The 24890-nt window shown below is 28.9% G+C and overlaps 2 protein-coding genes across 2 annotated transcripts in view; one reads left to right on the top strand and one right to left on the bottom strand.

Moving 5' to 3' along the window:
- Nucleotides 1–24367, bottom strand: part of LOC111679067 (fatty-acid amide hydrolase 2-A) — a 37615-nt gene extending 13248 nt beyond the window's left edge. Inside the window, exons 1-2 of the mRNA XM_023440557.2 lie at nucleotides 23883–24367; nucleotides 5668–5848 (exon numbers count right to left, since the gene is read on the bottom strand). Of these exons, the coding sequence (XP_023296325.2) occupies nucleotides 5668–5848; nucleotides 23883–23977 (276 nt within the window). The 5' untranslated portion in view covers nucleotides 23978–24367. The remainder of the gene's footprint in view (nucleotides 1–5667; nucleotides 5849–23882) is intronic.
- LOC111679068 (succinate--hydroxymethylglutarate CoA-transferase) lies at nucleotides 21605–23239 on the top strand. The gene has a single exon (XM_023440558.2). It carries the CDS (start codon nucleotides 21796–21798, stop codon nucleotides 23110–23112), a length of 1317 nt encoding a protein of 438 aa, XP_023296326.2. The 5' UTR covers nucleotides 21605–21795; the 3' UTR covers nucleotides 23113–23239.
- Nucleotides 24368–24890: the final 523 nt, after the last annotated feature.

The following is a 24890-nucleotide window of genomic DNA, read 5'->3' as shown; positions in this document are numbered from 1 at the left end:
ATCTAAGCTAACATCAAAACATTCCCAATTCTTGCATTATCAGCTCAAATCTAACATTTTATTAATTCACAGCCTTGTTTTGTGGATCTGTGTGGTTCATAGAAACAAAGACCGGTAACAGACCACAGACACTACGTAGATCCCGAAGGAATCTCAACCAACTGACCAGAAAACCACTGCCCTGCGGGCAACTAGCCAACTGTAGTATCAGATTATGTGTTGCTCTGCTCAGGGTCATGTCAAATCATCCAAGGACTAGCCAGGGAGAGAAATGACGTCACCAGTTTATAGTTGCGTCAGACTAAAGGTACCAAGATGTGCCCCGGGGGGAACTATCAGGGAACTATCATAATTTCATAATCAAAATTTCAATAAGGGAACGAATGTACAGTTAAACTATTAAGCTAACAGTATTTTAGAGTTTAATAAAATACTACGACTTTAGTTTTATAGCTATTGAAATATTTAGGGTAATTTCGATTCGTTATTATCTTTAATTTGTAAATTTGTCAGACCAAAAATTGCTCATTATTTTTAGTATTTTGTTTTATTTAAAAAATGTTTAATGTAAGTACAATATCTTTTGTCTCGTTAATGTACTTTGTACCTCACATTTAACCCAGAGCCATATTAAAGCACGAGTACGATACATACATACATACATATGTCATGGAATTGCGAATTCCCATTAAACAAAAAAATAATAAAATAAGAAAACCAAATACAATTACGTTTTATTCATAAACGAGTAAGTAATAAATTTACATACATATTTATCATCATCATTGGTGAGTAGTACTAGACTTTTTGATATGTTTAAGACATTTATGGTAGTTAATCAAAAAAATGTTTTTTTTTTCGAAATGATTTCATAGTCAGTTAAGTACTACAATAACAGAATGAAAACAATTAAATTTGAAATAATACCTAAAAATAAAACATGTAATTTGTTTGGGGGATTTCTTGAAATATATTTATATTTTAATGTAATTTTAAAATCTTTATGAAAATATTATAGTTCAAGTATTTTTTGTTGTAAAACATTTACACTGTCAGAAACTCAATAGAATAAATATCTTATTTGAAAGTCGTTTTAAAATCATTTATCTATTTTGTTTCTCTTTTTCAATTTTATTAAAACTATACTTTCTTCATAATTTTGTTGGTTGCAACCAACTAAGTTATTTAATAACATATTTTTGTAAATTTTTTTTTAGTAAATAATTTACACAAGAATACTGCAACTGATTTATTTGAACGCTTAAATGAGTGAGTAACGTGAGTACATTCACATTTAGCACGCAAATTTGCAAAATCTTTTAGTATTTTTCTTTTTTCAATTGAAACAAAGAAAATTGAAGAAAAAAATATTTTAAAGAGAAATGAGAGAAGTCGAATACAAAAACCCAGCAAAAACTCTGTTATGAATGGTACTTACACAACTAGTTAGTATTCTATGACTACTGCATTCCGTCAGCATTACTTTTCACTACTCTTATAATTACTTACATATTGTTTGTGTTTCATATTTTCTCCATCACATATGGAATTTGAGATATCGATATCTTAAAGTCCATTATGTCAACTTGAAAATGAATGCCAAACATGACATGTCTTCGATATTCTTCGAGATATCTTCAGACAATTTCCTAGACGCAATTCCTAAGAATTTTTCAATCAGTGTTAGATCTAATCCATAATACTTAGATCTAACTTCGACGAATAAATGACAGTGACAAAGAAAATGCTACAGAGTTTCACTTTCCTCTCTAGAGGAAATTTATTCTTGCTCATTTTGAGGAGATTTCTCGTCTTGTGCTCATCAGCGTCACCCCATAAGATCTGTGTGGTTCTACCCACCTTTTTATTATTCCAAGAGGCCTTATGGGATTCTCTCACCATATTTTAAATTTAGCTTTTGTTGCATCAAATTGTTTGACAACTCATGGTTTTCGGTATTTTCATGCTAAAGATATTATGCTTTTTAAATATTTTTTATAACGAAGAAAAATATTGGATTCACATCTCAGGATGTTCTAATCGTCTCAAACTTTAATCCGTCCTTTAACTTTAACAAATAATATCTCAGAAACTATAGAAGATTTTAAACAATGTGCAGATATATTTATGAAAAAAGTTTTCTTGCCGCTGTTAAAACGTCACAAGAAATTACAATAATTGCATTTTTTTTCCAATTTCTAGGTCAGATCCTTTTGAAAAGTGTACTTTAATCACTGTATAACAAGATTCATATTGTGTGTGAGCAATTTTTGTACTTAACACAAAGTAACATTTTAATTACCTATTCATAAGTACTTATTTAAGTATTTATTTGTAAGCATAAGTGGTATGTACTTGCATCTAATGCTTTTTACCCTGCAAAAATAATGAACCTAAATGCTAATAGGCTTTTCAATGTAAGTTTTTGCTGGGTAAATATTTATTATTTAATAGAAATAAATTAAGTAAAAAAACAAATGAAAACAGATGAAAAAGAAATATTTGTAAAAGAATTGAATGAAAACAGTTAGGAAAATATAGACAGGCTAGGTCGATCTTATGATTCCGGACACAAATAATGGAAAGTGAGTAAAAAAGCCGCTTACAAATTCTCTTACTCAAAAAAAAGTACTTATGTATATGATTGAGAAGTTATTGAAAAGTAAGTAGTAATCAATACCGAGTTTTAAAATGTTGTTTCGGAATATATTGTTAAGTATTTAAGTAATTGTCTGGGGCGACTTCGTATGAAGGCGAGGGTCAAAATATATAAAGACTTAAGATGAAAAAATGAATTGTTTTTTATATTAAACTATTTTTGAACCCAAAAGCGTGACCTTAATCAAATAATTTTGAAAATTGCAAGAAATATTTTGATGGTGAAGTTTACATGATCCAACGGACATAGATTTATTAAGAAAATGTAGTATTATTTCGCACTACAGTGGTGTAGGGTATAAAAATATTGAAAAACAAATGCAGAAAAAAAAACTTGGTTAATCAACGAATTGGAAATTTTGTTTGTTATTTTAACCCATTAGAAATGAAGATATGCATATTAATACCTATATATATATATGAGACTTGGAATGTTTGTTTGATTATTAGGAAAATAAATGACTTTAATTTAAATAAATGTTTATAAATAACGTAAGTGTGAAACTACCGGTTTCTAAAAAAAATAATATTTTAAAACTGCATACATATTTTTTGTGTATAATCTATTGATAATATTTAGTGAAATATAACTTGTTTTAGTTTATATGAATTAGATATTAGGTTAGTAATGTGTGTGCGAACAAACGAACACACATTTCAAATCGAAACAAAATTTCGACCTATTTTTTAAAGTGATATTAAATAATTTATTTAAAATAAAAAATTTTAATGACAGAACACATACATATGTATAAACTTTGTAATGAACCTTCTGGCGGACTCTGAAAAAACAAGTCTGTCCAACCAAAAGATAACCGACATCAGTTACGCCCGTAATTTCAAGTAGGCATCTATGGATTCAATTTAATAAATATTTTGACACTTTATATTTTAGCATTTTATGCTAAAAATGTGAAACTGAATTTCGAAAGATCTTAACTGTTTGTTGGCAAGAGAAGTGATTTTCTGAAAGATTGGTATTTTGGGATCAGTGTTAAACATAGGCCCATCCATATAAATGTCGTTAAAAGGAGGAGTTTATTATTGAATTATTTACTTTCAAGTCAATATTTAAAAGGAAATTTCTATAGATCTACTATGTTAGCAGTATTACTTCCACTTCTAAAGAACTTTGTTGTGCCGACTTTTATTAAGATATTAAAGCATTTTACATAATTCTGAGCTCAAATGTCCTAATAGTGGGTGCAGTTGTATTCGTAAAGAGAAGAGTATCTAGATAGGGAAAAGATAATGTAGTAAATTTCATTAAATTACAAGGTTTACTTCCCTTTTCTTTACAACGACGCCCGAAAACTAAACAATTTCAGGTCTATTTAAAATATTTTCAATGTTTGGTTAGGATCTGCTGATCCGTTCGAAAGATATAAGCGAAAATATACATATCATACAGTCTTTAAATTTTAAAAGCTTTTTGTAAGCTTCTACGTTTTTATAACATTCGAATGAATGCATTTAAAGAAGAAAGTCTAAGACCTATAAAGCTTTATAACTATATACATATATATACTGAGTTCTTATTAGATTTTAAGATAATCTAGATATGTCAGTCTGTCTGTATAAGACCCATAAATATATTTACGGATTCATATTAGATTTTAAGACGATCTGGTCATGTCCTTTTGTCTATATAAATCCCAACAGAGTCTGATCTTAAGATGTTCAAATATTTTTAATTCATGCGCTTTCTTTGACATTAAAAATGGGCAACAAATGGGTTCATTATTACCCCTATATAAGGTCCTCTTGAGAAAATTACTGCAATGCTAATAAATCATTTCAAAATTTTAATACATCTTTCGAAATGAACCAATTACATAGGAACCTAAAAAGATCGTTTCACTATTAACTATACTCTCCAAATATGATCGCCTGATAATTATATTGATAGAATTTGACATTATCATGATTTTTAATCATCATAAAATCATTCTAATGAGATTTTTTCGTAAAATTTCTCATAACCGTTACGTCGCTGATTAAAATGTATGAATATCGAGTCATATTGGATCCAAACCCATGTTAAGTCACTTTCAGAAAATTATAACTGATGAAAAAAATTGCCAATATCTCAAGGGTACAAGACAGATCAAGCTATTTTGAAGAGAAAGAGTCGATTCTATCACCATATACTAAATCCAATTGTTGCGAGGAACTCTCTAATGTGTTTTAATGTGAGATTAACATTTGAGTTTATTTTTAAGATTAAATTTATAGGTTTCAAAGAAAATTCTAGGCTCATATATGATATACATTGGGTTAGGTGTTATATTGAGTATGTTTAAGAGACTCAATTCTTTAATATAAATATTAAAACCATAATCTTAATACTTTTTTTAAATGCCACAATGAAAATTCAACATCTAAATGCATTTTATTTAATTGTTGCCTTTGGTTCTTTAAAAAATAATCGCTCTGATTAAATTTAATTGAAATAATTATGTTACCTTTCACTATTTTTCTGTATTTATTATTTGCTTAATTATTGAAATATCTTTAAATCTATAACTATTTGCTTGACTGTAATAAAAATATTTGCAACAATAAGTTTTCTGATTCATTATCAAGATTATAAGAAAAAATACTTATTTCGCAGCAAATTTTCCATTAATCGAAATGTTTTTTTTTTTTATATTTATTTTTTTATATGTCAATATTCTCAATTAACAATAATTTTCATGCATAGAAGTGTATTAAACATTATGGTCAGATTGTTATTGTTATTGTTTTTTTTTTTGTTTTAGAAAATAAAACATTTAATTAAGTCAAGCACGTTTTGTTTGGAATTGTCAATTGATTTCGCGGCAATTTTATTAGAATTAATAAATTTTAATAAAATGCACACAACAACAATTAAAATATTTTCAAGTTATATGTATAAACATTAAATAATATAATAAAAAAAAATAAATAATATTAAATAGTGTGTTAAAAGCTCAGGGGAATTTTGTTGTCTTTGACAAGGATATTTACTTAAAAAGAAAAACTTACCTTTCTGGTTCTTATCATTTTGGCAAGATCAACGGCGGGTATTTCCAATAGATGCGATTTTATGGGCGGCAGCTTTTGACGGTTCACTTTGATGTTGGTGAAACGACTATAGGGTACAACGAACCAACTGAACACGATCATTGCCGTACGCAGAAAGCGCCGCATTATGTACCCCATAATTCTGGAACAAAGTAGGACAGCAATTTTGACGGTTTTTATTGAACAGGCGCGGGGGAAAAAGAAAAATATAACAAAAATTTGTTTTTTAGGTAGTTTGTTTTTTTTAGAGTAAAAACTGGGTCAACAATTTTTTTATTTATTATTTGTTTGCTTTGGTTTCTTTGTTTATTTTGTGATGTTTGGGGTTTTGGTCACTTTAAAGAGTCTTGTTAATAACCACCATCAGCCAATTTGGTTTAGCTACTCTCCTCAAGAGAGTGCTAAAACCAAAGGCATGGTTTAGAGCCAACTTAAATGTTTCTTACCAACTACCATGCATTTTTGTTATTTGGCTAAAAAAGCACACACACACTACCAACACTACACTCATCGATGTATATTTGTTTTTTAATTTTTTGTTTTGTTTCTTTCTTCTTTGTGTGTTGTATTTATTTAAGAATTGTGCAATCTAATTTTTTCTATTTTTTTTACAATATTGCTAGTAGCGATCGTCTGTCTACCAATAATAATATTTGGCTATTTAGCTATTTGGTTTCAGCTTAAATGCTGTCGTTTTTATTTGCCACTAAAACTGCACAAATGCACACACTTGACGAGTAAGTAGACTTTGGACTGTTCAATTCGATAAGTTGCACAATATGCGTTGCGTTTAGTTTTGTTTTTCGATATATTTGTTGTTGTTGTCTTAAGGCGCGTCTGTTGGCACTAGTATTGATGATAATTTAAACTACGTTATAACATTGCAAGCGTCCAGCCGAGATTTTGTTTAAGACAGGAGCAAATGAGCGAGATCATGTAATAATAAATGCTGCCAGTAGTGGGGGTTTGTAATGCTGCCACAATTTTTGGCTTAAAGCACGACCACCTAAACGATCAAGTGATCGTCATTCGTATTCACTAAAAGCCCAAAACTAGGTTTGCCACAGGCTGTTGTCTAGCGTCTCAGCTAGATTTTTTACAATATCTTTTTCTATATACTATTTTGTATTATTTAGTTTATTTGGCCATTAGGTTAAGAAATTTATTATAAAACAAAATTATGTAAGTTATAGTTTAAAAGAAAATGTTTAATTTTTTTATATTTTTAAAAGTGATAAACTTTATTTTATACTTTAAAATTTTTAATAAAATTTATTGTAAACTTAAACATTTTAAAATTTTCATTTTAACTTCATTTGTTGTTGTCAAAATCTTTTATTTTTAACATGACTTATTTTAACAATTCAGCAAATTTTTTTCTTAATTATCTTTATTTTTTTTTTTAATAATTACAGATTTGCAAAAGCCATAATAAAACACAAAATTCGCACAGACCACTCACTAACTATGAAACAAAAAAAAACGACAGACAAGTAGCTAACTCTTTAACGCCCGACCTCTGTTGAGTAAATAGTTTCTTTAGCTTTAGTTGCATAGTTATTTAAACAAATGTTTACAACTAAAGCGCTAAAAAATATTTTGTATTTCATAAATACTATTTAAACTGATCTTTTTTGACTCTCTTCTATCACTATATCTCTCACTCTCCCATGCTCATTCCAATAGCAATGTAAGAAAAGTTTAAGTTTTGCTTTAAAAATTTTATCAAAAACTAGTTCTTGTATTAAATTTATAGTTTTTTTCTTTTTATAAATTGTTTACAAAATTTTATAGTCTACATTGAACAACAACAATAACAAAAACTAAACATAAAAATGCATTCAATATCAAACAAAATGTATCTCAGCGAACGCTTACTCGTAGTTACAATGTGTGAGATGATCATCAAACATGTTGCAACATGCTATAACAAAGTCGTGTTTAATAAAAATAAGCTTCTTAAAAGTTTTCTTGGTTTTATGTTCGATGTGAACTTTTTGAGATCAAACATTTTAGGTTTCTTACATTGAAATAGAAATCAAAATTCGAATGTATTTTCTCTTAAGATGTTTGTGTCATATCAAAGAGAGTGATAACATGTATGTACTAGTAGATTTTAAAATCATTTCAAATTCAAATCAGTCTTCGATTTTCAGCAGAGACTATGGCCTCTATCACTACCACAGGCTTCGTATGGTTATCGTCACACTGCTCGATAATTTAGGTTAGAGTATAATTTGTAATTGTATTGCAATGGTCAAATATATATGTGTAGGTATGGATTAGAAAATTTATCGTATTGCTTTCGGTATTCTAAATAACACAATAAGAGTCAACTGACGAAGATAGTAAAGGTTAAAGGTTAAAAATTTAGTACTTTGGAATGATATTATAAGATTTATTTATTTTAATAGAAAAGGAATGAGTTTAACAAAAGCAATAAATATAAACAAGTGTGAACTTATAGTCGATCGTCGCCGACTATATACCCTACATCTGTCGTGACAGTAAAATGTGCTCTGTTTTTTAAGTAATTGATTAACGAAAAACTAAATTTCTAAAAGAGGCTATAGGGCTTGGGGAAAATATGGACTGATACTCATAAAATTTGACGGATGAATTTACTTTTACCTAAAATGCATTTATGCCGAATGACATCGCAACATTAGACTTTTTAAATGAATTGTGGACATTTAAGTCATTTAAGAACTAGATTCAATTAGACAGAATCATCAAAGATAGTATAAAACAAAATTATGAAGTAAAAATTCCAAATAGGAAGGTCCGGTTGTATGTAGTCTAGGTAATTAATTGACCAATTTCAAACAAAATCCTTACGGTCCTTAGTATAAAGCGTACCAAATTTCATTAAATTATCTTGAAAATTTTGACTTGTACTTTGATCAGTGTCAGAAGGACAATGAAAAAGGCAGAATTTTACACAGACTCTTCCGATATCAATAAATTTCGGTAAAAAAACACAAATTTTGCAAAACACGCTTAAAATGCCTATGAAAATGATGTGGATTATTGTACTAAAAATCATTGGTCTGTAAAGAAATAAAACTGTTGTAAATTTCAAAAAGTCGCAATGACATAAAGAAGATTATTCTTATTAAAAATTCTTTTTATTATTTGTTTTTTATTTAAATGTGAAATTTGAAATGAAAAATTCCAATTTCTTTGTAAAATAAATGTCGCCGCAAAATATTTTATCACTTAAGTGATAATTTATGTAGAATTTTATATAAATATTAATTAAATATATTTTGATAATAAACAATATTTAAGTATTAAAGCTGCAACTTTATGTTTTACTATAAATGGAGAAATAAAAACAAATCGAACAAATCCATAAAAAACATTTTCAAAAATCATATATAATAAAATTTATTATTTTCCATTTGCACTTGAACGTTGTAAATATATATCCCAAATGGAGGAACGATTTAGACAATACACTACAGAAATGCCTTCGAATTTATCACGTAAAAATAGTAGATCCATGTTGTCTTGTCTAGACTTAGGCCATTGGAGAATGGCTATAGTGGATTCCAACCATTATTAGTATCAGAGGATTTTATTTTGTATTAAAGATTATGAACTTAAAACCCTTATATTCGTGGTAAACTGTATTCCTTAAAATGAAGCACATATGTATGTAATAAAGCAAAAAAATTCTTCAACTTTTGACATTCGACGATAAATATACAACCGTTGAAATCCGTTAAATATCCTTTTTAATTCATTTCATTAAACGGCTAAACCTTTTTTTTAGATATTAAGAAATTTGGAACATTTATTTTCCTTCGTCCTCTTAGGCGCTGTCAAAACTCTATCAATTCCCAGGTTAGATTTATATGGTTTTGTTTTACTAACAGAAATTGTCGATAGCATTTTTCTAAATTTTGTAAGGCAGACTTCATGATTGTTTTTTAATGGTTAGCTAAACCCTCCTGCTCATGGCTTACATTCGTAGCCAATAGAGTTTCTAATATCAGACGGACCATAAGTATTTCAATGTGAAATCATATTGCCGGCAAACTAAGCCGCAAGTATTTCAATGTGGAATCAGAGATACTAGGCATCAGACTTAGTTGGTTCGAAGGACCAAAGTTTAAATCAAACACTTTGTTGGAGTCAAAAATAATGAAGTGTGGGCAAATTTTAGTTCATGAGTAATTTGGAATATTTAATGTTTATTGTAAGGTTAGAACTGTGTGGTGCTGATTTACTGGCAGAAATTATCTACAGTACTTTCCAAAAGTTTTGTTTCAAAAATTGCACAGACCGCAAGTATTTTAATGTGGAATCAGAGATGCTAGGCTGCAGACTTAGCTGGTTCGAAGAACCAATATTTAAATCAAACATTTTGTTGCAGTCAAAGATAATTAAGTCTGGTCAAATTTTAGTTCATAAGTAATTTGGAATATTTAATGTTTATTGTAACTTTAGGATGGATTGTCTTATCAGTACGAAAGTTAAAGTTGAAAGAAGACGATAATTTTTAAAAAGTTTGCAATAATAATCATATCATACTTAATTTAATACTTAACGAAATTAGAAACTTTTTTAATTACATAAATATACTCTTGAAATTGTAATTTCTATTAAGTATCACGACAAAATTTATAATTTATTTCCCAATATTTAATGATATTTTAAGAAAATTTAGGAAAAAGACGTTCCTTGAACATTTCCCGCTCAAAAACCCAAATTAAAAGGTATTTTCAAATAAAACTGAGAAAATTTGCCCGCAAATTGGTGGTTTGTTTTGAAAACAAAAAATTAAATATATTATAAATGATCAAACATTAAAAATCTCAGACAAAAGGGGTTCAGTAAGGTTAAACAGAATTTCGAAAATTTTGCATTGTAATGTATATGTATAACCAATTTAAATTTAACTAAATGCAATACTTTTAAATTTTAATTATCTTTGAAATCTTTTTTATATTTAAATATTATATTCAAATTACATTATTTCAATTATAAGTTCATTTATTATTGTTTTCACAGCAATAACAATAATATTTTAATATTGAAATTATAAAATACGAGTATTAAACAATTTAAGTGTAGAAACATTAAAAAATATATGTATGTATATAAAACACTAAACAATAATAATTGTAATTATAAATTAAATGGTCAATGATGATGATGCAATTTATTTCGGTTACGATATTTATGTATGAAGAAATTTGTAAAAACTTATGAGGTTATACAAATTTTCATTTCATTTAACTTCCTTAGCAATTGTTAAAATACCACAAAATAACCTTTACCCGAAAAGCTTAATTCATTAAATTGCATAAATTTCCATAAAATTAAATATGCATCTGGTTCTATCGGCTGCAGTATGGACAATAAGCATTTTTAACGATACAATGAGTTGGCTTTTTAACAATAAGTTGCAGTTAATATCTAATTGCTGACGTTTTTATTTGTTTAGTACATGACAATAGAAAACAAATAAAAACAATAATAAATATTGAATTTTCTAATAAATCTCGTGTAATTAATTGAAACATTTACGTCTCAAGACGGCAAATTCTAACATCAACTTGACGTTTATTAGGTGTAAATTGCTGTTAAGAATAGAGTACATAAGTATGCACATTAGGGTAGCCCAGCTGGATAAGACTATAATCTTATATACTATTTCTCAAAATGTTAGGGTTTATTTATATTAAAATTTCTATGTAAAATTTTGAGAAACCATAATTTTTTTTCGAAAAAACGCCTTAAATACATTAGCATTTTCTAACTGTTGATTCCACCATAATGTACAAATAAAACGAACAAAACAAATATTAATAATATTAATTAATTGTTCGTTACATTTTCTTCTAAGAATTACTATTAAAATCATTTTGCAATTACACATATTTAACTGTCTTATGAAATGTAAAACATAAAAAAAATTGTTGTTCAAAATAAAACTTTGTAAAAACAAACTTCCGGTCAAAAGGTGAAATTTTTTAAATATTTAAAATGAAAAACAATAAAATTATAATATCAAAGTAAATACTAATTACTCATTATTGTAGAAGTATTGAAAATTTTTAAAATATGAAGATTCCTTAAAGATCAGTTTGTTGAAGATAATTAACTGAATCGAAACGAAAAAATTCCGAAAATTTCATAGTTTACAAATTAGTTTTCTAATTATTATAGGAAAGGCTGTATATGTAATCGTGGGCATTCGATGCCTGATGCAGTTATGGAAATATAAGACTTGGACCACACTATACAAAAATTAAATACGTAATATTCTCGGCAGTAATTTTTAGCCTTTCACTAAACTAGACTTTGAGCTGTATACACAAACTCAACATCGAACAAATACTTTTTAGTATTACAGATTGCTTATTTTTATTGTAAATCGGGGGAAAAAGACCACAGGCAGAATTTCGGACACAGCCACCACAGGTTGGTTTAAACCCGGATAAGGAGTACTGGTTAAAATAATGACATCTATTCTACGTGATAAGACGGTGTTGTTGATGGGAAAACTCCTCATGGTAGTAACTGTGTGGCTAAAGTTAGAGATGGGTTGGTTTTAAATGAATAAGGGTCTATTATGTATTGCAACCAAACTTCAGTTGCGTTGTCAGTTTCAAAACAAGAGAACGATTTTAGTCTAGAAAAGGTTCGGGTCAACAAAAAACTCATTGGATGAAGATTACTATTAAATAAAATATTCATTTTTTATAAGGTTTCCGAGCTATTCCTAAAAAACGTCTAGTAGTGCCGAATCAAGTTTGAAACAATAAATCTGAAACTTTTAAAAATTTGGTAAAAAATACATTAAAAGTTTTCAAACATGGACATTCTTTTACGTCAATGCATCCGAAAAAGGCAGTGATCTCCATTTACCACCTTTATGTTAGGTCTATTTAGTATTTCATTACGAATGAACTCTTGAAAAACAATCTTAAGCTTTTTGCTGGCTCTTCGTAATCTATGGGTTAAACATTGACCTCCTCGTAGGAAAATCACATGTTCAAATAGCTAGACACCTGGACGGTCGGTAGTTGGGGGTAACTTTAAATGGTACGTTCAATAGGTAATTAGGCACCGTCGTTCGGACGGTGGGTACATACATATATGTACGTATGTTTAATATAAATTAAGTATTTGAAGAAATTAAATTAAAATGTAATTGTTTTATAAAAAAACAGTGAACACATAATATATAATGGAACTTTTCGCAACTAATCAGAAGTCATTCATAGAGAGTAAACATATTTAGGAAGAGAAAGATGTCAACTTTGATATAGTAAGGTAATAAAGCTCTATGCAAAAAATAATTATATTTAGTTATAATAGCAATTATATCCCTTGTACAACAAAGATCAACTAATAAGTGATTACTATAACTTTGAAAAGGTTAAGAAAAAATCATTTTGTTAAGTGTTTAACTTAAAAAATCAGTAAAGAATCAATATTTGTTTCATATTTAAACGAAGTACAAAAAAAAAAAAATGACAGACCAATGTGTGTTATGTTCATAAATAAATACTTGACATGCATTTCGATCGAAAACTTTTTTTAAATTAAGAATTTAAGATTTTTACTTAATATGACAAGTACCACTATATTTATAAAATAATGTGATGTTGTTGTTGTTTGTGTGTATGCTTGTTTAATTTCAGGTTAAAACAACACAAAAATTGCTATTCACCTTGATAAAGACCATATTGATTTATGATAAAAAAGGGAGTGGGAATTTCCAATATAAATGTATATGCACTTAAGGATTATTGGGAAAAACACATTCAGTGTGTATGACGTACATCGGGGAATTTTGTGAAGGATTTAAGGTATTGTAGCAGGTGTTATCAGGAAAAATTAAAGCTATTTAATTTCTTTACGGAAATTATAAACTTTTAAATGTCTTTATAATTAATTTATTAATAAGCATTTTTTATAATAAGGAAAAGTTCTTTAATGTTGATAAGTAAGAGAGAAATAATGATGATGGGCAATTATAAAACGATTTCGCTACATCAAGTTCAATGGTCGTTATGAACAACAAACAAATATTAGAATGTCCACTCTATTATATGTACAACGGAAAGTGTTACAATTTCCATGAGCTTGGTAACATAAAGTCCATTGGTTACAAATAGTCCATATGCGTTCATTTCGTGTAGCTTTTTATTTTTAATGGTTTTAAAATATCGAACAGTTTGAGACAAGTTGCACATGTTCTGAAACACCTTTCTGTGTTTTTTATTTCCTGTTTACACATGTTCTGGAAAACCTTTCTGTGTTCTTTAAATCATATTTACATGGAACCATATACCGAAGTTCTAGACAGTTTTCTGGATTTGTCTTTTGTGGTACAAAATTCTCTTAAGAGCCTTTTTTCGAAGTTGTATAGTACCAAACCGGTCGAAGACTCCGTAATATTTATTTCCGTGTTATCAAGATATGTCACAAATGATTGGCTTCTATTGCTAATTGATCTAGACCTACATATGACATCAACCCAGCTTTAGATCTGCTTCTTTTCCAATGAAAATCTTTAAAGCTCTTCGAAAGAATTGTTAGTCTAATTTTGCTTGAGACAATAATATGAAGTTAACCTTCCGATATTTAGAAATTTTTTTAAAAGGATTGGATATTTTAAATTCTAATTAATTTTTTACATATATACTTTTTTCTCGGAGTCCAACTACTGTTTATAGGGTATGCATAAAATAAACAATGTAGGTAATAGGCTGCAATTACAAGCAGCGTTAAGCTGAAGATCCACATCACGCGTTCTACGCTTTCTCGCATTCTACGCGTCTGTAAAAAAAGTAGAATCAATGTAATTGTATGCTGAAAGTTACAAGTACAAAAGCCTAGAATGCGTTGAGGCGTAGAATGCTTAAAGTATATCCAACTTTCTACATTTATAGGCATTACAAGCGGCGCACATTTTTAGTTAATTTTGACATTTTATATTCTTTTTTAACGCATATTTTTCAATTTTAATAAATTAATGAGTTTAATGATCAAAAACTAATAGAAAAAACGCGATGTTTTTTAAAAAAATAAAACAAAAAAATAACGTCGCATGTAACTTGAAGCGTAGAATGCGAAGTAGATATGAAAAGCACGTAATGCTTTGACGCGTAGTGTGGACCGATTAAAGTCTTAATATGTTCATTGCCTTAAAATTAACTAACTTACTTTTATCCGAACTGAGGGGTTACGGGGAATTTTTTATTATATGTAATAGTTTAATAAATGATCTACAAAACTTCCTATTAAAACAGTTACTGCCGTTAGCATTTTTTTTTTTCTCAAAAAATTTAATAAATATTTTCATGGAAATCGCTATATATTAACACTTCATTATACAAACATTAATATTTTCTCTTTAAAAAACCACACTCTCTTATTAGTTTAGTTTACTAATGTATTAAATAAGCTTTCCAGTACTATCTCATAACTACTGTCAGGGATGGCATAATTAGTACGATGGTACTTTTTTGATACTATTTGATGTGCAAAAGTACCGTGATACTCCCGAGTCTTATTTGATACTTTCAGAGATACTATCTCAATATCTGATTATCGTTTAACCGGTAGTAAATCTGTCTGATAAAATAATATCTTATACCCACCATCAAAAAGATGGGGTTTGTAACACATCGAAATATTGGTCAAAGACCCATAAAAGTATATAAATTCTGGGTCCTTATTAAATTCTAAGACGTTATAGCCATGTCCGTCCGTCTGTCTGTTGAAATCATGAAAGGGACCACACGGGAAGAGCTAGACAATTAAAATTTCGCATAATAATAGCGCCCATATAAGAGGACCTCCAGAAAATAGCTCTAACGAGCGTAACTGCTTTAGCAGCACGAGTATAGCGATGAAATTCGACATGAAGAAGTTTCATATAAGTTAGACGCTTCTATAAGATTAATCAGCGCAGAGAACGAATATATATATAAATATATTTCAGAAATTACAAACTTTTAGCAAAAAAAAAAATATTTTAGTACTTTGCGATCCAAAAAAGTAAACTCTGAAATATTTTTTGTTGCTGAGCCAAATCTCTTTTTCCATCCCTGACTACTGTATATGTATACATTAGATATGGCAAAGTTGGTACAATTATACCTTTAATTTAAACTTGTTGGTACAACTTAAAATTTTTATTTGTCTTGCCTAATATAGCAATTTAGGGTCTCATTTTATAAAACGAAACGACAAACGCACAGTGGTATAGGAAAAAAAAAAGAGGGAAATAATTCGGTAACTTCTAAACGGTTAATCCGATTTTAATGAAATTTGGTATGCACAAAGAGGAGGTGTTGTCGAGTTTAGGTTTTGAATTTAGACCTTATAGGCCAACCAGGGGCCCGGCGGGGGGTCCTCAAATTAGGACACCTCGGCTATGTTAAATTTTTAAAACGATCCTATTTCTTCATTTGAGTTCCGATTTAAAAAAAATTTCGTATATAGAATCTCCTCATCGAGCACTATAGCAGTAAATTATCTCTTATAGTTTAGGAGATATTCGCATTTGAAAATTAAAATTTTAAAATTTTTACCGTTCTTACTTTAGTTTTTAGATAATAGCGGGTCCAAATATTCCCGATTTTCGCCATTTCTTTTTTTATTCGCTTAACAACAAGTTTATATATCAAGCAGTGAAAGAATTATGTAAAAATCATGACTGAGTCCAAAGTTATAGGCATTTTAATTTAAAAAATTAAAAAAAGGCGATTTTTTGCCATTTTTTGGAAAAAAGTATCTTTTTCTTTTTAAGTTATCTAAAAAGTTTCTAAGAAGATGTATATAGAATTTAAACTTTTTGAAAAGCTGACTTTACATAAAATACGATAAATGAAACAAAATCTAAAAATTTTTGATACCGAGGGGACCAGATCCATCCAAAAAAAACCCTATTTTTTATATAAAATTCAATTTTGAGCAAAAATTCTCAAATCGCATAGTCGATATCAAATTATAGTGACCTGTTTTATATGACCCAATATGTTCTTAATCATTTTGTAACGGGTTTCGATAACCCCGCCCCTGGTATGGATATAATAGGCAAAAAACCAAAAAATCCCATTTTTGGGATTTTTAAAACTTTTTTGGGAATTCCGGGATTTCTAATAAGAAAATTCGAACTTTTTATTTAATTTTAGATTTTGAGTAAAAAAATCTACCTAACTGTAAAATTTCATCAAAAAATATTCATAAATAAAATTTTTATTGCAATTTGAAAAATTTGTATCTTCGCAAAAACTGAATAAAAAACATTTTTTAAATTTTTAAAAAAAAAAGAGTTCCGCGAATTTTTTAATTTTCAAAAATTATATACAGTTTTGAAAAATAGACAAAATTACCTTTCCATTGATATATAACATGCCTACCTAATGTTTTTTAAGTGACAAATTAATTAGGGAAAACTCAACATCTTTTAGAAAATTTACCTAGCACTATTATTTTCATCCATAACGTTAACTCTTAAATTTGTTACATATATTAAAAAATTTTCAGGTATTATTTTTTAAACTGTAATGATTTTTACCCCTATAGGTCACTTTAATAGGTAGCTTATTAAAGTGACCTATTGAGGAAAAATTCATTACATAAGGATACGTTAGACATATTAGGTAGAATATCATAACCCTTTAAAAAATAATTTAATTTAAGTACCTGTAATTAATATATAAGACAGGTTTATATCTGTTTGTAATTATTTGTAATTTTCTAACCATGGCGATCGTACTAAAAAAAATGATTTGTGCTCCATATTATTTGAACACTCTTCAGCTCCTTTTCAAGATAAAGTGAACTTCTTATTGAAATATATTGAAACTGCACATAAAAATAAAGTGGATAAAACTGATATATGTAAAATTGAAAATTTTATAAAATCAGTTGATATAAAACTGAAGAGTGTTCGGTATTCCATTGCTAAATTTCGATCGAAATTTTCTGATTGGCTGGATGAATGTGTAGAAGTTGCTATTTGCGTATCAACTGTTGTGCTCCCTGTAAGCAGTATGAGGATTTGAGCTCAAAATCTAAGAGGAAAAGGTTATCAACTTCACTAGAAACCTTATCTAACGAAGAAGTTTCGGACACTTTTAAAGCAATGTTAAGAAAAGAAAAACAGCCTTTGGATGCCATAAAAATTGCAAATATTCTTCCAACCGCATCACCAAGACGACTGAAAAGAATTGTAAAGAGTATACCCACACCATCATCTGATACAACGTTCACTGAGGAAGAAGCTATTGCGCTTATGTTGCAGCTGGGATTAAGTCGTGATAACTACATAACGTTTAGAAAGGCGCTATCTGAAAAAGGAGTGGATGTTTTACCATCATATGACAAAATAAATGAAAAGAAGAAAAGCATTATACCACCTCCTATTGAAATAACTGATCGGAAGGCTGTTATTGGACTCGGCGCTCTACTCGAAAATACTGCTTTAAGGATTGCTTCTGACTTTTCTTCAGACCAACTAAAAAAAATAAATTCTTGTGATCTTCAACTCATTTGTAAGTGGGGATGTGATGGATTATCAGCACTCTCGGAATATAAACAAATCAACACAAGTGAATCATCTTCCGAGTATAAAAGTGTATTTATGGCATCGCTAGTTCCATTAAGAATTCGAAAGTATTCTGACAGCGATTCTCCATCAACCAGTTTCGATGATATTTGGAAGAATTCGACTCCAGGATCCAAAGCTTATTGTAGGCCAATAAGCTTTGAGTATATAAAGGAATCCAAAACAACAACGCAAGATTTGATAAATCGTATTGAAGCAGAAATTAAAAACTTGGAACCTATAACAATCGAAATAGAAAATTATTCGTTTAACATGTCCTATGATTTAAAACTTACAATGATTGATGGGAAAGTTGGAAATGCCATTACAGGAACATCATCTACTTGGTACTGCTACATATGTGGTGATAAAAAATCAGAATTTTCGAATATTTCCAAGCAAAGATCAATAAATGAGGAAACATTACAATTTGGAATATCCCCCCTACATGCTCGCATACGATTTCTGGAACATTTTCTACATTTAGCATATGATTTAAAGTACAGAAGCATACCGGAAAATGCAAACAAAAGTGCAAATAACAATAAGGAGTTAATGGAAATGAGAGCCAGTGAGAAACGAAGAATTCAAGAGGAATTTAAAAAGCGGATGGGATTAAATATTGATAAACCACTCACAGGATATGGAAGCACAAACGATGGTAATACCGCTAGACGTTTTTTTAAACATTTTGAAACTACTTCCGAAATAACCGGAATTAGTATGGATTTACTGCAAAAGGTCAATATTATTCTAATGGCGATAAATAGCAAGCATAAATAGCAAGCATAGAACATAATATTCTGCCTTTAGGAGAGCTTACAGAAGAACCCCAAGAATCGAGGAATAGAGACTTTAAGCATATTCATCAGTTTAGCTCAAGGAAGTGTTCTAGGCAGTCTCAAAATGAAGATATTTTTAATAATCTGATTCTATCTTCTGATCCTGTTTTATCTACTATAAGGAAACGTTGGATTTGCTACAAAACGTTAGCATTTGAAAATATTCATGAATTTAAAGATTTACTTTATCTTTTAGATATGGACTACTGTGATACCGATTATTTTACAAAATTATATTAATTTATGAAAAAAATAAATAAAGACTATTTTTATATAAAATAAATACTTGTTAATTTTTTTAGGGATAAAGAATAAAAGATTAATCGTAAAAAGTGGCTGTAAAAATTCATAAAAATTTAGGTAGTAAAACATGCCTAACAAATGTATGGATGAAAATAATAGTACTAGGTAAATTCTCTAAAAGATGTTGAGTTTTCCCTAATTAATTTGTCACTTAAAAAACATTAGGTAGGCATGTTATATATCAATGGAAAGGTAATTTTGTCTACTTTCAAAACTGTATATAATTTTTGAAAATTAAAAAATTCGCGAAATACTTTTTTTAAAAAAATTAAAAGATGTTTTTTATTCAGTTTTTGCGAAGATACAAATTTTTCAAATTGCAATAAAAATTTTATTTATGAATATTTTTTGATGAAATTTTACAGTTAGGTAGATTTTTTTACTCAAAATCTAAAATTAAATAAAAAGTTCGAATTTTCTTATTAGAAATCCCGGAATTCCCAAAAAAGTTTTAAAAAATCCCAAAAATGGGATTTTTTGGTTTTTTGCCTATTATATCCATACCAGGGGCGGGGTTATCGAAACCCGTTACAAAATGATTAAGAACATATTGGGTCATATAAAACAGGTCACTATAATTTGATATCGACTATGCGATTTGAGAATTTTTGCTCAAAATTGAATTTTATATAAAAAATAGGGTTTTTTTGGATGGATCTGGTCCCCTCGGTATCAAAAATTTTTAGGTTTTGTTTCATTTATCGTATTTTATGTAAAGTCAGCTTTTCAAAAAGTATAAATTCTATATACATCTTCTTAGAAACTTTTTAGATAACTTAAAAAGAAAAAGATACTTTTTTCCCAAAAAATGGCAAAAAATCGCCTTTTTTTAATTTTTTAAATTAAAATGCCTATAACTTTGGACTCAGTCATGATTTTTACATAATTCTTTCACTGCTTGATATATAGACTTGTTGTTAAGCGAATAAAAAAAGAAATGGCGAAAATCGGGAATATTTGGACCCGCTATTATCAAAAAACTAAAGTAAGGACGGTAAAAATTTTAAAATTTTAATTTTCAAATGCGAATATCTCCTAAACTATAAGAGATAATTTACTGCTACGACGACATTTTTTATAGTGCTCGATGAGAAGATTCTATATACAAAATTTTTTTTAAATCGGAACTCAAATGAAGAAATAAGATCGTTTTAAAAATTTAACATAGCCGAGGTGTCCTAATTTGAGGACCCCCCGCCGGTCCCCTGGTTGGCCTATAAGGTCCAAATTCAAAACCTAAACTCAACAACACCTCCTTTTTCTGCATACCAAATTTCATTAAAATCGGATTAACCGTTTAGAAGTTACCGAATTATTTCCCTCTTTTTTTTTTCCTATACCACTGTGGAACGTTCAAAAAAATTTGTATGAAAAAAATTTAAATTTTCAAAAATTTTCCAGTAGTCTTCATACATTTTATGTTAATGAAAGTTTCGTTTTATAAAATGAGAGAGTTATATAAAACTTTTCATATCAATTAAAATTTAATTATAAAAAGTACCAACGACTCTCTTAAATACAGAATAAAAAAGTCGAAAATACTTTTTTACTTTATACTTATTACTATGATTAAGGCCATCACTATCATCTCACTGCAAGTTTATGAAACACAAAAATGAGAGCATATTGTTTGTATCTATTTTAAATGTTTAATATTATAAAATAATTTCTAGTCATCATGATTATGATAATAACTCAGCATGATTAAGCAGACTTAAGAAGTTTTGTCTACAAATCATGATTTTGGTGGATTATAATTATAGTAAATAAAAATCAGTTGTAAAATATAAGAGATTATCGCTTTTGATAATAAATATTGACTAAAAATTTAAACACTTTTTTTTTGCCTATCATCACTGTTTTGTGGCATGATTTCTTATCATAATTAATAACAACTTAATTTTGTTTATTATATTTAACAATTTGTATTATTATGTTTTATAAGTGCCTATTTATTTGTTAGGTATTTGTTTTTATTTTGATTCTGACAAAGATTCGCTCTCTCCCAACCACCATTAGGTAATTTGATTTAAAACTTTTAAAAATATTTATGTACATAAATATATATTTACTTTTACCTAATAACAACACAAACAATCATGTCATTTCTCTCTTAAAAAAGCTAAAATATACTCATTTCCAGTAAAATCTCCACAGGCCAACATTAGATATTTCTTATGGTTAGTAGTGTGGGGAGCTTCCCATAGAACGGTACGAAACGTGTGCATTTATAGTGGAGATTTTTTTCGCTTTCATACAAAAAATAGAAAGCAAAATAAACTACATATTAGATAACTGGAATCCAACAGCTGTTTTTGTATATATTAATAATAATATAAAAAAACAACTCACTCTCTCAACATGATCACCATTCAACAAATTGTAAGACGCTCTGTTTGCAAACAATTTTATGCTGGATCAATTCCAATAACAGTGAAGCACAAAAATTTTGCCACCAAAAGCTCAAATAATGAAATTACCGAACAACACCCCTTGAAGGGTATAAAAATCTTAGATCTTACTCGCATAGTAGCGGGACCATATTGTACTATGATATTAGCTGATATGGGTGCAGAAGTATATAAAATCGAAAGACCTTTTGCTGGTGGTGATGAGTCGAGAAAATGGGGTCCTCCCTTTTTAAAGGAAAGTAAAGATTCTACTTATTTTTTGGCCTCAAATCGTAATAAGAAAAGTGTTTGTCTTGATTTAAAGAAAGGAAAAGACATTATTTATGAATTGGCTAAGAAATGTGATGTTCTAGTGGAAAATTATGTTCCCGGCAAATTAGATAAGTTGGGTTTGGGTTACCAACAAATGAAAGAGATTGCACCGCATTTAATTTATTGTTCCTTAACGGGTTATGGTTCTCAGGGACCCTATGCCCAAAGACCCGGTTATGATGTTATTGCTGCTTCTATGGGTGGTTTACTGCACATTACTGGTGAACGTGGAGGTCCCCCAAGTAAGGTAGGTGTGGCTGTTACTGATGTAGCCACCGGTCTTTATGCTCATGGCGCTATTTTAGCTGCTCTATTGCAACGTCAACGCACCAACCAAGGCCAGAAAATTGATGTTAATCTACTTTCCACACAAGTTTCCCTGCTAATCAATGTTGCCTCCAACTATCTCAATGCTGGTCTAGAAGCTCAACGCTGGGGTACTGCCCACTCAAGTATAGTGCCCTATCAAAGTTTCAAGACAAAAGACGGTTATTTAACCATTGGCACTGGTAGTGATCTACAATTCGAGGAATTATGTCAAAAACTTAATCTTCAAGAATTAGCCAAAGACAGTAAATTCAAAACAAATAAAGATCGTGTCAACAATCGTGAAGAACTTATTGCCATATTAGAGAAAATATTATCTCAGAAATCTTCTAAGGAATGGATGAAACTATTCGATAAAGTTTCCTTTCCTGCAGGTCCTGTCAATAGCATTCAGGAGGTGTTTGAAGATGATCATATTAAGGCAATTGATCTGGTCAAAACATTGCCACATCCTCAAGATGGTACCGTTAAAGTAGTGGGTCCACCAGTCGTGTTCAGTGACGCTAAAAATGATGCTCGTACTGCCCCTCCCATTCTAGGTCAACACACCGATGATGTTTTGCAAGAAGTATTGGGTTATACAAAAGAACAACTCAATGAACTTAGAAGTAAGAAAATCATTGAATAAAGAGTGTAATTAATATAGAAGTGTATCTATCTGTAAATATGTATGAAAATTTAATTTGAACTGATAATGTGTACTACATATGTGTCTATGATAAGACAAAATAAAGTTTGTGTATATTAAAAATGAATTATAGTTTTGATTGAATATCGTTGGTTGAAGCATTTTGATTTAAAAAAAGTAGCAATAACGCCATAAATGCAGGCAGTGCGTAATAGTATGCAAAGTAATGTTTAGCACAATAAGGTCTAAGGAAGAGTCTATACACTGAAAATATAGGATGTTTTGAAATGAAAGTTGTAAATTGACCATGCCTAAAGTGAATATATTACAAAGGCGGCGTTGTCAGATTTCACACTATTGAAAAGATGATAATTTATTTTAGTTCATTACATATTTATATTAAATAAACTATTACACTAAAATTTATATTTTTACGCACGTATTGATAAAAAACGGAATAGTAAGAATAAAAATGATCTCACCTTTCAATTATATTTTGACATACATGTTTATAATCCGAGTTTATATTATACAATTTCAACAGTTGGTAACTCTACTACAAACGTAAACAATAAAATTACAAGAACAAAATACTCTCACAAACAAAAACAAAAAAGACCACAAAGAAAGTCAGGTCATGTGAATGAACATGTTTTTTTTTTTTGTATTTTACTTGACCCAGTGTTAAACAAATTATAATGTTTAATATTTATTAATTTATGTTAGTCCATGGGGAAAATGTAAAATGAAATAAATAAATAGGTACTTACTCATCAAATAGATTATGCAGCTGACTTTTACCATAATTTATTATTGATTTTATAAGATCCACTACTAAAACGAATGGTTTAGTGACGAGTGACATGATGATGCCGTAGTTATAAAATCAACGCAATATTTTTTAACATAACACAATATTATTGAAAATTGTTTTCTTTTTCTAACGCTAGTATTATAATTTATCTTTAAGATGAAATTTCTTAAAAGATTTACAAATAAACACACACACTCATTCCACTGCACACTTTAAACAATATTGAACAACCTTCGTCAAACACTTTTACCACACAACTGATTTTTTGTATGAAAATTTGTTGTTTTTACACCGGCATGCGGCAGCAGAACAATGCAGCAGCGCAGCTGTCAACTAAAACGTTAGGCAGACAGACAACGAAGGATGAATGAAAATGTAGACATTGGCAATAGAGTACACAAAAAACACACTTGTTTTTCTGATATTTATTTTGTTAATTATTTAGTTTAATTGTTGTTATTAAATCTGTTTTTTTTTTCTTATAGATATTTATTTTCAAATAAAACACTAAACCAAACCACAACTTAAATGAAGATCGTGATGTATTAACTAGCATTGATATTAAAACTAAACTCTTATTTTACATTTTTGTTTTTACTTCACACACATAAAATGAACACTCCCATGCTTACATATGTATTAACGTCTGAGTACAGTTATGAAAAGAAAAATAGGGTTCTATAAATCGAATTTCGAATAATCGACTTTTTGTCGAAGTCGACTATTTTGTTCCAAAAAAGTCGATAACTGACTATCGTCTATGAAAAAAGTCGAAAAGTCGACTTTGTAAATAAAAGTCGAAAAAAGTCGGAAAGTTGGAAAGAGTCGAAAAAAGTCGAAGGAAGTCGAAAAAGTCGGAAAAAGTCAAAAAAAAATCGACAAGTCGGAAAAAGTCGGAAGAAGTCGAAAAAACACAAAAAATTGCAACAAATAGAAAAAATATAAATAAATTTTTTTTATTAAT

The sequence above is a fragment of the Lucilia cuprina genome, chromosome 4 (genome assembly GCF_022045245.1).
Source record: "Lucilia cuprina isolate Lc7/37 chromosome 4, ASM2204524v1, whole genome shotgun sequence".
NCBI lineage: Eukaryota > Metazoa > Arthropoda > Insecta > Diptera > Calliphoridae > Lucilia > Lucilia cuprina.
The sequence above is the reverse complement of the archived record's forward strand: the minus strand, read 5'-3'. Positions and strand labels throughout refer to the sequence as shown.